General features: G+C 50.3%; 1 protein-coding gene across 1 annotated transcript in view; it reads left to right on the forward strand.

Moving 5' to 3' along the window:
* The window catches only part of LOC103681120, a 51,817-nt gene that overhangs the window by 15,532 nt on the left and 21,090 nt on the right, over window positions 1-15,195 (forward strand). The window contains exon 5 of the mRNA XM_040619412.1: window positions 4,267-4,974. Within this exon, the coding sequence (XP_040475346.1) occupies window positions 4,267-4,974 (708 nt within the window). The remainder of the gene's footprint in view (window positions 1-4,266; window positions 4,975-15,195) is intronic.

The raw sequence follows: 15,195 nt of genomic DNA on the forward strand, positions 1-15,195 counted from the left end.
ACCTCCGGTGGAAGTGGTGGCTGTGACCAGCTGTGTGGCGGGAGGCTGGGTCAGCTATCCCTGAGTCTTCCCACCCATAAGGGCCTTCACTGATTATCACTCTTAAGCTTTTCCCACTTCTAAGGTCCGAAGAGGCAGCCTGGCAAGGCTTCTTTTGAGGGCAGGAGGCAGGCATCTAGAGGCAAATGTCTGTGTCTCTCTTCTCTTATGACGCAGGTGGATAGGCTTTGAGGCTAGAGAACCTTCTGTTTGAACTCGGCTCCCCATTTGTCCATGGTATGACTCTGGGCAGGCCTTTAGCTCTGTGCACCTCAATTCTCTCTTCTACGGAAACATGGGGGAACTTACCTGGTTGTTGGAAAGTAGGAGGTGAGGTTTGTAATAGGCCCAACATTTGTAAAATAGAAGGTTTTCGTGGTAATTGGCAAACCTACACAAAAGCGAAAGCAGAGAAAACAATATAATGTATGCATTTGTGCCTGTCACCTGGCTTGGACACTGTCACCCCCTGGCCATTTGTTTTTCATCTGCTCCCCACCCACCTCGTTTTTTAAAAAGCTGTATTATTTAGTGTCCTGGGGCGCCTCAGTTTTTAAGCGTCTGCCTTCGGCTCAGGGCGTGATCCCGGTGTTATGGGATCGAGCCCCACATCAGGCTCCTCCGCTGGGAGCCTGCTTCTTCCTCTCCCACTCCCCCTGCTTGTGTTCCCTCTCTCGCTGGCTGTCTCTCTCTGTCAAATAAATAAATAAAAAATCTTAAAAAAAAAAAAGAAATATAGATTTTCTTATTTTGTGAATTTGACTGATTGACTCCTTGGGTCACTCTGCATGTTTTTCTCTGTCGCCTGCATTTCTTTTATACTGCTCAGGCTACAAGCTGGATTAGATGCAGGTTAAGGGGTTCTTTTGGAGGTAAGAGGAGGGGAGAAGTAAAAATATTTCTTTTTTTTTTTTTAAAGATTTTATTTATTTATTCGACAGAGATAGAGACAGCCAGCGAGAGAGGGAACACAAGCAGGGGGAGTGGGAGAGGAAGAAGCAGGCTCATAGCAGAGGAGCCTGATGTGGGGCTCGATCCCATAACGCCGGGATCACGCCCTGAGCCGAAGGCAGACGCTTAACCGCTGTGCCACCCAGGCGCCCCAGAAGTAAAAATATTTCATACATGTTTCTTCCTGGGTTACATCCAGAGGCACATAATGTCCTGTCATTGCGCTTTTGGTGACGGAAGATCGATCTGTAGATTCAGCTGACGTCAGTCTGATCAGTCCTTTATGAAGTTCCCACTTACCCCCACTCACTAAGTTCCATCACTTAGAAGCTTTGAGGATCATTGCCTGGACCCATTATTTCATTTGGGGTTGCCAAAAGATGACACTTTCTTCTGATTTTATTATTCCTTCTGCATTTATTAGCCAATTCTTTTAAAAGATTTTTTTCCCTCATAAACTCTTTGGTTACTATAGAGTTGGTATAAGGAAGGAAGGATACAGACTTAATATCAGTTTTCAGAATAATGAATTGGTGCAGGTCATCAAAGGCAACCAATGAAATTTTGTTTGTTTTGTTTTTCTTTACGTAACTTTAGGAATTTGTGGTCTAACTTATGGATCTCCATATATTTGATGTTTTGACCCGTTGCAATCATCATTTTTTTGGATGTTCACGTTGTCCCATTCTTGGCCCGTGGGAGCCCCTTTAAAGTTGGCTTCTAAGTCCTTAATGGCCTTTTTCCTTTTTGGGGGTGACAAAATGTCTCCGGCAGGCTCATCTTGCATATTTTCTGCCCCAGGCTTGGAGATAAGCATTTCTCCAGCAGGTGGAATCTGGCACTTTAAATTTAAAAAACCTCCCAGGAGATCCCCAGTGCCCACTTTCTGTAGGATATAGGGTATTCCTGATTGTGTGGGGTCCACCAAGCTCCTTGTTTCATCTCCTGCCCTGCTCTTTCAAATATGCCGAGCTCTTTGTTATTTCTCAGACAAGGTGTTCGCTCCTGATTTGGGGCTTTGTGCATGCTGATTCCTTTGCCGTGAATGGCCCTCCACTCCCTGCCCCTCGGACTCAGTGCAAACCTTGCCCTTTCCGTGATACCTTCTTCACTCACTCTGGCAGCTGACTTAGAACCTATTATCCATTTATTGCAGCAGCCAAAACATATCATTAAACTTTTAATAGTTGGCTTCCTTCCTTGGGGTTGCAAACACATCTGGCACATACATAGCCAGCCCCGAGCTTTTCCCATTGTTGTGGCTGTTTTCCAAGCCTATTAACCTTGGTCTCATCTCTTTCTGCTCTGGCCTCGGTTTAATTCATTTCACGAAACATTTCACAGAGCACCCCCTAGTTGAACAACTAGAGAATACTTCCCGAGCATCTACTATGCCAAATGTGCTTTACATACATGATGCTATGACTCTCAGCTGGTGAGGTACAGATCAGCATCCTCATTTTACAGATGAGCAAGAGGAAGCTCAGTGAGGTGGCCGAAGGTCCCATAGCCAGGGAGTGGCTGGGCTGGGATGTCCATAGTGGATCTGACGCCCAGAGCCCAAGATTTTCCCTTCATATCACTGTCCATCAAAGCGTGGTCAACGATCCACCCACATCAGAAACCCCTGGGGAGCTCATTAAAATGCATGCTCCTGGACTCCACCCCAGATCTACTGTCTCAGGATCCCAGGAAGATGCAGGTGGAAAACTGAATTTCCAGTAAGCCTCCTTGGGATGAACTGAAACACTTATTATTTTTTGAATAGGTGAAACACACAGTTAAAACATTCAAAAGGTTCGAATGGTATAAGTGAAAAGCAAACACCCTAACTCCCTTCCCCAGTTGCCCAGTTCTCAGAGGCAACCACTTTTCCTTGATTCGAATTGAGACCATCTTCGTATTTATGTGATATACCGAGATAGGCAGGTCTCTGCACTCCCGAGCTCCCAAAAATCTGCAGGTAAGACCACCATTCAGGGGCAAGTGCCACAGGAAAGGGACCCAGAGTCACCAGCAAAGATGGCAAGGAGTTCTGTTTGGGGAGTGCCTGCACCACCTGTTTCTAGGACCTTCCAGCCTGTTTGGCTCAGGCTATCACTTTGTCTAACAGCCTGGTCCCTCACAGGCAGTCTTGTCACAAGCAAAGATCAGCAAAGAACAGTGGGCAAAGGGAGGGTAAGACACATTAGGCTGAGCAGAGGGGAGCCTGCACAGAGGTCTAGAGATGGAAGGGTCTGGGTGGGAGGCCCAAAGCCAACGTTTCCATTTCTATTTCCCATTATTTGTGGTAACCATCGACCCTTCCCTTTAGGGCAGTCTTTAAAATATTTAACCTTTCTGGGATGACAGATTCCTTCGGGAACCTCATGAAAACCATGGACCTTCTCCCTAGAAAAACGCACGGACAGATAAAACTCTGCAGATGTTTGCAGAAGCTTCACAGACTGCCAGCCAGGATTACCCAGGGATATCTAGGAGGTCCATGTTAAGAACTCCGCTTTTAGATGTCCCTCGTTATACTTAAAACGCCCAGTTTACAAAAACTCTTTCTATATTCGTTTTGAGAGTCTGAACTATGTCGCCACTTGCAGCGAAGCGCCGAGGCGGGAACTAGAGGCCAGCTTGCTCAGGACGTGGAGGCGTTGGTGACTTTGGCCACTGAGCCTGATCGTCGGGGTAAGGACCCATAGACGGAATGGCTCCCATGGGGGGCGGTGGGCGTCCTCCTCAGCTTTCCGCGTCATCCGGCTGGGCCCCACTGCTTGGGGCGCATTTCGTGGTTTCTGAGCGCGGCACCTGCTCCTCCACACCGCGATCTCCTGGGTTTCGGGGAGCGAACCCACCCCGGACGCGGGAGCGCCGGCGCTGGGCCCGGCAGGCAGAGCTGCGCTGGGAGCCGGCGGGCTCCGCATTCATCATTGTTCCCCCAGCGCCTTGGCACGGGTTGGGGCGCAGGCAGCGAGGGTGGCCTAAAGCGCACCGTCCCTTCGGCGTCGCCCGCCCGCGAAGCTCTAGCGCCACAGGTGTTTCCAGGGCGCCTTCCAAGGGCCTGACCTGAGCCGGGCTCTGGCGACGCAAAGGAGGGACAGAGGTCCACGTCCGGGCCGCTGCACGCGGGGAGGACAACAGTCGGCTGGCGCTGGCGGCTCGGGGCGCACGGGGCCGCGAGGGGACCTGCGCGCGCCCCCGCCCCCGCCCCGCGCCGCGCGCTCGTGACGGCGCCCCCGGCCCCGCCCCCGCCCCCGGCCTCCGCCTCCCGCTTCCCCCTCCCAGCGACTCGGCCGCGCTCGGGTCGGCGGGCTCTATGGGGAAAGCGGCCGCTCTGTGCCGAGGCGGCGGCTGTGGCGGCCGCTCCCGCGGACTCTCGTCGCTGTTCACGGTTGTCCCCTGCCTGTCCTGCCACACGGCGGCGCCGAGCATGAGCGCTTCCACGCCCGGCCCCGGGCCGGAGCCCAAGCCCCAGCCCAAGCCTCAGCCCCAGCCAGTGCCGAAGCCCGAGCGGCAGCCGGTGTCAGAACAGGTGTCGGAGCCAGTTTCTGAGCCGGTGCCAAGACTGGAGCCCGGGTCTGAGAAGACGTCTGAGCCAAGGCCAGAGTCCAAACAGGGAACGGAACTGCTGCTGGGTTTGGGGCGGGGGTCAGGGCCCGGGCAAGAGTTGGGCTCAAGTGTGGGGGCTGGGCCCTGCCCCAAGGCCTCATCAGAACAACTGCCGGCACTGGGGCCAGTAGTGGGGAGCTCGCCCTGGACCAAACCTGAGCCGGGGTCGCTGCCGGCATCAAAGCCCCCACCCCTGCTGCGACCCGGACAGGCGAGGACGTCTCTTGGGGTTCCAATGTCAGGAACTGGCACGACCTCCCCTGCGCCCAAGGTCTTACTGCCTCTGGACAGCTTCAAGGGCTGGCTGCTCAAATGGACCAACTACCTGAAAGGCTACCAGCGCCGTTGGTTCGTGCTCAGCAATGGTCTGCTGTCTTACTACAGGTATGGACGTGTCACACCGGGGCATCTGAGGTCGGAGGGTGGCGATGCTGCAGTGATGGTGACAGAGGGTGTCTGGGGTTGGAGGACACTGCCACTAGCCTAGGGATGTTTGGGAACAGGGACTCTGTTCCAGGAGAAATAATATCTCTGACCAATCTCCAAGGGCTGGAGGCCCTGACCTCTGACAGGGGAGCCCCCTGTGGACAAGAGTCTGACCAGCCCGGGTTAAAGGAGTGAGTGGGGAGGTGGAGTGAGAGAGTGATCTGGGGCCTCAGGGCCCCACTGATCTTGGTGGCACTGGAGCCTCGGGCAGCCAACCACTGTCAGTTCCCCCAAAGTCTTTGATTCTGGTTCAGGAGCTAAGGGCGCAATCACCTTGTTCAGCCCTTGGGACCCACTGTGGGAAGGACTGCTTGTTCCCCCCCTCAGCTGGTCACTTAGTTTATTTCCCACTTTTCCTGACACCCTTGGTGGTCAGGCCGTGGGAGGGGCCCAGCAGTATGTATCAGATACATCACCTGAATTTTAGGGGCCCATCCTAGAATTCTGTGGAGAACTAGAAGCATCCCTCTGTCGCCTTCCTTACTGCAGAAGCAGCATGGGATTCAAAACTGAAGCCCAGTGGTGAGATAGCTAACACTGTCTGCCCGACCAAAGGGAGGAAGATGCTGGAGGCTTCTCTCCTTTCTTACGGGCTAGTGCCTTAGTATTTTTCCTGGGGATGGTTGGATCTCTCCGTGCCATTTGTTGAAACCTGAGCCGACATCAGAATTCCCTGAAGGGCTTGTTGAAACACAAAGTACTTGCCTCCCTGCCCAGTTTCTGATGCGGTGGGTCTAGGGGAACCTGGGCTTTGGCATTTCTCACAAGTTCCCAGGTGCCGTTGCCCCGGACTACAGTCTGAGAAGCACTGCTCCATTGTCTTTGCGAACAGGAGGGCCCTGCCTTGCTGTTTGGTGAGACTCAGGTCACCTCGGTCACTTCACTTGGCCAGGCAGTATCCCTTCAGGTCACTCACATGGGGTTTGTAGGATCCTTCCTGGCCTTTTTGGAACATGGCTTCTGGAGGATGGTTGAGTCTATGATGCCTCTGGAAATTGGGGAGCTCCACCGAATGTAAGTGATGGTTCCCACTCCAAAATGGGGATCACTGCCATTAATTCCTGGAAGGGAGAAAACTGACAAGTATTTCTCGCGTGTCTTTCTCATGTGGTATCTTGGTGCCCCTCAGCCCACGCGGCTGCGCCCTCCAGACCACACAGAACATAGCGTTCGTATAGTTAGGCAACCAAACAAGAAATGATTCTTTTCCAAATGGTGTTTTTATCCCACTTACCATTCTCTGTCAGGTGTGTAAACATTTCACCAAGACACGCAGTGATAGGGATCATCAGTGATTTCCCATAAATGTGTCACCGTCCACTTCATCCTCACAGCCACACTGTGAGGTGGGTTCCAGGATTGTCCTGTTGTAAAAAAAGGGGTTCTGAGGTTTGACAGAAGATGTAGCTTGTCAGAAGTCACTGGCCCCATCGGCAATGGAGAGAGATTTTGACCTGGGCCTGCCGTACTCCACGGTCGGTGACTGTCCCAGATCTGTGTACTAATGCCCACTCATGCGCGCGTTCGCATGGTTGAGTTATCTGTGTTTACCAGGTACTACTAACCTAGAGGGGTCAAGGTGATGTTTATGAGTATAGGGTCCCACAGAGCTGGTGGAAGCAACATCTGAGCTCATGCCCTTTTGTTTCATTCTCATCGAAAGAACAAAGATGTCCCATTTTCTTTTCTCTAAAATAACTGTGTGTAGACAGTTGGCATTTCAAGGTTATCTCAAATGTGCAGATTCTCTGGGCAGCAAGAAAAATTCTTATTGCTTGCTGATAAGGTTGTGGGGACAGATACTGGTTTGGGGGGAGGACGGGGGTGGGAGCAAGTTTCTTGTGCGTGTGCTTGCACAGTCCACCTCCGTAGCTTTGTTTTTGGGCATTTCTAGACTCCAGGGTGGGCAGAACCGTTGCTTGACTTGTCTGGGTGGAATGAATGATTCCTGACGTTAGGACAGCCCTGTGCCATCATTTAGTCCTATGTGAGTCTTTCCAGGAATATGTCTTCATTCTCATTTTAGAGGAAAGGAAACTGAGGCTAATAACAAACCTTCAGTGGCTCGCCCAGAGGCGCCTCACTTGTGTGGCTGGCGCCCAAATGCCAAGGGGGATGGGTGAGCCTCCAAGTGCAGAAAAGGAGCTTCCAAGGTGGAGCCCAAACTGCCACTTCTTCCTTGCACTCCTGTCGTGCCTTCTGGAAAACCCTTTGGTCCGCCCCTCCTTGTGCTTCTCAGCACTTCAGATGTTCAACATCGTTCTCCTGTCCCTGCTTCTGGTCTGAATCCCGCCTTCTAGCCCAGACAAGGCCATTCTGCCTGCTGGGGTCAAGGACGGAGTGCCCTCTGGGTCTATGGTTCATAGTCCTGAGGGCAGCAGGGTGGCTTATGGGGCTCTGTCTGTGCCCGGTGCTGTACACATGTGTTCTTTTCTTACCCTGCCTGGAACCCCAGCTCTTAGTGGTTTTTTTTTTTTTTTAAATATTTTATTTATTTATTTGACACAGAGACAGAGAGAGTACAAGCAGGGAGAGAGGCAGGCAGAGGGAGCGGGAGAAGCAGGCTCCCCCTGAGTAGGGACCCTGGGATCATGACCTGAGCCGAAGGCAGACGCTTACCCGACTGAGCTATGCAGGTGACCCTCTCAGTGGTTCTCCAGGTGTGTGTGGCTAGAAGAGAGACAAGATTCAAGTGCTTGTGAGCTGAAGACAGAGTGAGAGAATTTTTATTCGTGATCTCTCTCCCTGAGGGGCCAGGTAGAGCCAGCTTTAACCTGTTAGGGTGATACGCCTGGTAGAGAAGGAATCAGAGCCCTTTCTCTCACAAGCTTCCCTTTCGGAGAGACCACTCTAATTTTATTTTACTATTCTTTTTTAATTAAGTGAAGCCTGGTGTTCGGAGAAATATCTTCAGAGAAAATGTGGGCACCTATTTCTTGTGCTCCCCTCCCCTCTCCCATCCTCCAGCCCGCCCCACTCCGAGGTCATCACCATCCCAAATTTGGGTCATTATCCTTCTTTCCTATTTATTCATTTTTATCTCATCTATATGCAGTTTTAAAAGCCCCACATTTTTCATTTCAACCATTTTTAACTTTATAAAAAAGGATATTGTACAATATATGATTTGGAGGGACTTATTCTGATGGCTTTATAACAGTCCAGGACATGAGCGTGTCATTTTTTTTTTAAAGATTTTATTTATTTATTCGACAGAGATAGAGACAGCCAGCGAGAGAGGGAACACAAGCAGGGGGAGTGGGAGAGGAAGAAGCAGGCTCCTAGCAGAGGAGCCTGATGTGGGGCTCGATCCCAGAACGCCGGGATCACGCCCTGAGCCGAAGGCAGACGCTTAACCGCTGTGCCACCCAGGCGCCCCACTTAAGCTTATTCTAAAGGAGAAAGTTCCTAGTGCCAACAGCTGGGCTTGGTAACAGTCCTATTCTCAGAATTAAAAAATGCTCTTTGTAAATATTGTCACATATAGAAACAATTTCCGGGGAGTATTGGTAATTGTTGGCAGGTTTTTACTTCTTTCCAACAATGTGCTAGGAATCTGAATAAATACAGGAGATGAAGTTCTTATTCCGTTGCTGGGATGCTTAATCACATGTCTGTTTGGACACAAACAGAGAATATGGTTTGTGCTCAGCTTTTTTTTTTCTTTTGATTGTTAGTTCCCATTTAAAAATTTTTATTTATTTTTTGTTTGTTTTAGATTTTATTTATTTTATTTGTCAGACAGAGAGATAGCACAAGCAGGGGGAGTGACAGGCAGAGAGAGAATCAGGCTCCCAGCCAAGCAAGGAGCCTCACGTGGGGCTTGATCCCAGGACCCCGGGATCATGACCTGAGCCGAAGACCTTCTGAGCCACCCTGGCGCCCCTCCCATTTAAAAGATTTTATCCCCAGTTCTCATCTCTTAGGGAACATGCGATCACATGAAATTAAGGAAAAGTTCCTAAGTGATGTGGGATTTTCAAAGGTATCGCTTCAGCCAGTCCTTAGGGCAAGAGTGTTCTATGCATGAGCTTTCTCCACATTAATGATAAAATTGATTTGGTTAAGCAAAATTCTGTTCTGCTTATACCAGTTGCCTGTCTGGCGACACTATAAACGACATTTGTTTCCCGGGAAACGATTTCAAACAGAAGCATTTGTTTTAATTTATTTGTCGTGCAGGTAGGCATGGCTAAGCCAGTTAGCAAGGAAGGTCTCGAAGAAATTAGCCTGGGTCTGTAAGAAAGAAGGCTTCCTTCAGTCAAGTAAGAGTGAACTTGGAAAGTCTTCTGGCTGAGGAAGACCACCGAACATTCGGTGAGCTGGGCCCATTGTGGGGTGGTACCAAGTCAGATAAGAGAAGACAGCACACCAAGACACCTTTGACTCTAGAATGGATCCTGTACTCCTTCTTCCACTGAGGCCACCTCTCAAAGGCAAACTCTCGTGGAGACGGGGGGGGCCAGGAAATAGTAGTGTTCTCAACGTCACTTTAGATAATACTCGAAGGACGGAGATGGGAACCACTCTCCAGCTGCGAAGTGTCCCTGAGGATGCAAGTCTGCGGGTTAAGCCGCGGGGGTCTCCACCCTAGAACACGGTGGCCTTATCATATTGGATTCAGCTTTACTTTAAAATATCACCCGGCGTTTCATACTGTAAGACCATCAGGAGGCTGAAGAGGAATGCACAGGCCGATAACGCGTCCACATTTGCTTGAAGTGTATTTTCTTAACATTTGGCAGAAGGGTGTGGTGAGGAGGTCGTGAGTGGACTGGCAGCATACTTTGGGGGAACGCAGTACACACCAGTGTTCTTTGCAAAGTCTAGTGACAAGAATTGTAATTTTCCCCACCAAGCCCGCTCCTCCTGCTAACTTTTCTCTTTCTATGAATAGCTGAAAACCTCTGAGTCATGCTTGCTGCCGCCTCCTCCTCTATTCTGATATCAGGTGGAATTGTGAGCCCTCCCTGTCTTTCTCCTCTAGTCCCTCCTCTCCGTTCCGAGGGCCGCATTGTGGTGCAGGTCTGCCTTCCTCTTCCCGGGTGTCCCCGCTTCCAGGCTCGGCCCTGGACAGCACATCCCCACTGTGGTGCTGGCTCCCCCCGCAACGGCCCTGGAGTTGCCTCGTCTTCTCCAGGCTGCTTTTTCAACGGTTGCGTCCCTTATGTTCATACATCCGTGCATTGGTTTTCTCCTGTTTGAAATACCCACAGTGGCCCCTGACTGATCCAGGGGCACACTCGGGGTGCCTGTGCAGGCATCTCCACAGACAGCTTTTGTGCCAAAGGAACACCGTGGCCAAGTTCGGCACCTTCCTTGTGTTCCGCGTGGAGCCTCGCAGGTGCCTTGCCGCGGAAATGTTCTCAGTAGCCTGGCTAATCTGAATGGAAGCGTGAGTGAATGAATGAGAATTGCCTGCGATTTTATGAGATTTCAGAAAGCCAAGTATGTTAGTGCCAAACTTGGGTTTTTCTTAATTTGTTTGCAGTTTCAAAAACTTGTTTGCTGGAATGAGATTGTGTCGGCTGAAGCCTGGAGTGCCAGAAAAGCTACAGTGAGGCAATGCAGATTATCTGGATATGTTATGTTGACAGATTGGACTGCGTTGAGATAGGCTCTTCAGTGAACAGTAGCCTCCCTCTGTGGTCCTGGTCATATTTCCATAGGGCTGCAAGTGTTTGCGCACATGGTCTATACAAACCTGGGAGGAATGGGGAGCAAAGGTTAAGCTCTTAAAAGGGCTTTTCTCGGTCTTATAGCTCCTTCAACTAGTTTCACGCGCACCAGAAGTTTTGTTTTGCATGCCCTCCACGTGCAAGACCCTGTGGGAAGCAGGCCGTGGATCAGAGGTGACGCCTCCACCTTAAAATGTTAGAGCCAATCGAATAACAGGCCCTCCTGTTATTCTGTGGGGTTCTCTGCAGGTGTCGGCAATTTCCAGGTCACGGTTTCAGTGAGGCGTGCAGGCCTGGAGCGTTGTTCCCCTGTGTGGAGGAAGAAGTGGGAGTTCACGGATGGCGCCAGGGGACAGCTCATGGACTCCACCCATCTCATGGTGGGGAGACCTCTCGCTGGGGTCCTGTGTCGGGATCTCCAAGACTGAACCCTCCAGGTTCCATAAGGAGCCAGGAGGACTCCTAGGACTCAGCATTTATTCGTGTTCACAGCTGTGCTTTATTACAGCGAAAGGAGGCAAAGCACCATCAACTAAAGGAAGAAGGGCCTGGGGTGAAGTCTGGGGAAAGCACGTGCAAGGGTCTGAGGGGCCTTTCCCAGTGGAGTCACACAGGACATGCTCAGTTCCTCCTCGGTGAGTTGTGACAACACGTGTGAAGTGTTGCCCGCCAGAAAAGCTCATCAGAGACTCAGGGGCCGTGGTTTTTACTGGGGGGCTGACCACATGGGCACCGTCCGCCTGGCACATACCCGCAGTCCAGACTGCCAGAACGAAAGCAGGTATTCAGCATAGACCGCGATTTTGTGCGAGTAATTTAGGCACAGTGAGCCACCTTAAGCAATTAGTGAGTTGCCCCCAAATCCAGACTCCCAGACGCCAGCCCAGGGCAAAGCTTTCAAAGGATAAGTGGTCTCAGGCCCGCTGTGTTACTTCTTTGCTGCATAGCTCCGACCTCCTTCCTCCCTGCAGATTTCAGTGATGTCAGGCGGGGGTAAGGGCCAACACCCACCCTGGTTCAGGGAGAGTGAGCGCTTACATTTGGTGTTGAGTGGCCGAGTGGCTTTTTACTGCCTGTCAGAGAAGACACATGCCCATCTTGCAGGGTCTGGGCATGGCCTGCCGCCCTGTGTGCTTGAGGGCCTTCTGTAGGGAGCCTCTGGCCACGGTGGTTGTCCCTTTATTGTTTCATAGACACTTTTGTCATCTACACCTTCCCTGCGAGACCCTTTGGTGACTTGATTTTGCGTCTGACTAGGGTGCACTCGCCACATGTTCTTCCTTCCTCGGCAAGTGCTCTTGCGCCTTTGATGGAATGTCTGGTGTGAGTTCTTCAGCTGCTACTGACCCTTGTGCCTTCTTCAGGGAGGATCTGTTAATCCAAGATTGGGGTCCTGATGAGCAGTCTGGAACATTTGTGACAGTAAGCATATACCAGCTCTGGTTGTATCATTTATGGAGGGCCAACAATCTATAAGGCAGTGTGGGAGACGGACATGCATCATAAAACCACTGTGTGAAGGAGGAAGGGGAGGGGGAAATCCAGCCATTCGGTAAAAGGCCAGCTGGCTCAGACACAGTGCTGTGGGGGAGCTCCCAGGGAGCTGGGATTCAAGTGTGCGGCCCCCATGCCTCCTGTCGTCTTCTGGGGTCTAGTTGGCAAACTGTGTCAGCGAAGAAAGACAGGTCTGTGAAAAGGGTGTGGGGCTCCTTAACCCAGATCAGTGTCTGCTTATCGTAGGGGGAGAGAAATGCACTCCACTGTAAACTGACATACAGAGAGTAGGAGATGGTAAGAAGCACCCTGAACAGAATTGAAATTGGCAGCTTTGATGTGTGGTGAATCACACATGCCAGGTGTCCCCACACAGAGATGTGGCTTTAAGAGGCTCCTTTCATAATCAGACACATGAAGCAAACTGTCGATGAGTTTCAGGGTCATGCGGGGTGCTCTAGGTTTCTTTCTTTTACACGGGACTCCTCCCCACGTCTGTTTCCATTTTTAAGAGTCCCGATCACTAAGCTCCACTCGTCTTGACACCTCATCCCATGCTCAGCCACAGCTCCTCGCATTGAAGGCTGGTTTAACAATCTTGACTCACACCATTTGATCTGCATTGCTGGGCCATTGCCTAACCCAAGAAGAGGGCATATGGCATTGCTGAGCTCGCACAGGACACTGCCAGATTGTGTTCTCCTTTGAAGCTGCTGTAGGTACTGTCTCCCCGAAATACAGTGTGTGGCCTTCCTGGGCTCACCCCTCACTGCCCTGCCCAGCTGGGTGCCCCTTCCCTCTCTCCCTCTCTCTTGATCCCTGGGCCTTGACCCATCTCCTGCCTCGCTTGCCTTAGTCCCCCTCTGCACACCACATGCCCTTCAGACTCCCCTTCGAATTTCTGTAGTGGCCAACGTCTCAGCCAGGAGCTCCCCTCTTCATTGCTACAGACATCCTAGCTGACAGTCTCAGTTCCAAGTCATCTCAGAGTGAACCTGCCTACATTCCCCTGCCATGGGCTGAGCTGGCAGAACCATCTTTCCTCTGATGCGTCCTGTGCAGTATGTCCTTTGGCCGCGCACCCTTAGTAGCAGGATGTTGGTTTGTCTCCCTCCTTTAGATTAACACCTGGCTCCTCCCCTCCAGAGCCTGGGGCTGTGTCTTCTCACTGTAGTGTCCCCTGGGTGCTGGGCATAGTGCCTTCTTCTTAGTAGATCCTCAAATTTCAGTGAATTCTTTTTTTTTAATAGAAGATACTTTGTCATTTTAATCTTTTTGCATGTTATAAAGACCCAACATACAGCCTGGACTATTGCAGTGGCCCGGGGGGAGTCACTAAATTGCCAGGAGAATCAAGTGACCACAGAAGCTACACATCGCCCAGGTTTTCAGCTCCTTTTCTGAGGCTTAGCCTGAGCCAAGGATATGTGACAGTATTGACAACTCATGGTACTCATTTGTATTTAAAACTCTTCGGTATGAAGAATTTTAAACACATGTAAGAGTACACAAGAGTGTATTAAACCCCTGTGCACCCGTTACCCAGTTTCAACAATTATTAACTTTCTGGCCAATCTTATTTCATCTCAGTCCCCACCTGGCAATACCAATTCATTTTTTAAAAAAAGATTTTATTTATTTATTTGAGAGAGAGAGAACATATCCACAATACCATTGTTACACTAAAACAAATTAATAATAATTCCTTATTATCATCAAAAATCCAGTGTTCACAGTTTCAATGGTCTCAAACGTCATAAAATGTTTTTTTGATACATTTGTTCATATCAGGACCCAAGTAAATTCTACCCACAGAATTTTCCACAGTCTGGGTTTTGCTGACTGCATTCTTTTCGTGTAGGTTAACATGTCCTCCGCAGTTCTTTAATTTGACAGATGGATCTAGAAACTTGATCAAGTGATGATGTGTTCTTTCATCAGGAACTCATAGTGTCTGGTGGCTTCTTGGTTTGTGATGTTAGCTGCCGGTGACAATCAGTCTTTGATTAGTGTAATTCTGTCACTTCTTATTTATCAGCAGGAATCCTTCAGAAAGAGAAACCTCCCCTCATCTAGTCCTCTGGTTACTCAGGGGGTATAGTTCACACAGGAAAGGCAGAATAAATTCTCGACTCTTTCCTTTTAATCACGAGCTCTCAAAATCATGAGGTTTTTTTTTTCTTTTTTAAAGATTTTATTTATTTATTCGAAAGAGAGTGAAAGTGAGAGAGAGGGAGAAGCAGACTTGCTATTGAGCGGAGAGCCTGATATGGGGCTCGATCCCAGGACCCTGGGATCATGACCTGAGCCAAAGGCAGATGCCTAACCGACTGAGCCACCCAGGTGCCCCCATGAGTTGGTTCTTATCTTCCAGTGGTGACCAGTCTGTTTTGCTTTCTCAAAAACGCTATCATCTCATGGATACAAACATGTTTGCTATGTTTCAGCCCACTGTTGTATTGCCCTCTGTGATGCTCATATTCTGCCTTGCCTTCGCCCTCGTGGGGGCTTCTTCAGTTGGCTCTGGAGTCTTTTGGATAGGACCCTGATGGTGTGGTTTCCTGTGTCTAGCTTGAAATCATGTTCCAGGCTCTTCTTATACTGTCTTAATCCAGCCCTGGAGTCAGTTAAGGTGCCAATTTCATCCTTTTTGGTTTTGTTTTTTTTTAAGATTTTATTTATCTATTTGAGAGAGTGAGTGAGAGAGAAAAAGCTCACAAGCTGGGGAAGAGGCAGAGGAAGAGGGAGAAGCAGACTCCCCACTGAGCAAGGAGCCCAATGCGGGGCTCAATCCCAGGACCCCGGGATCACGACCTGAGCCGAAAGCAGACACCCAACTGACGGAGCCACACAGGCGCCCCCTCCAATTTCATTCTTTTGCATGTAGACGTTCAGTTTTCCCAGCACCATTTGTTGAAGAGGCTGTCCGTTCCCCACTGAGCAGTCT

Source organism: Ursus maritimus, unplaced genomic scaffold (assembly GCF_017311325.1).
Source record: "Ursus maritimus isolate PB19 unplaced genomic scaffold, ASM1731132v1 scaffold_33, whole genome shotgun sequence".
Lineage (NCBI taxonomy): Eukaryota > Metazoa > Chordata > Mammalia > Carnivora > Ursidae > Ursus > Ursus maritimus.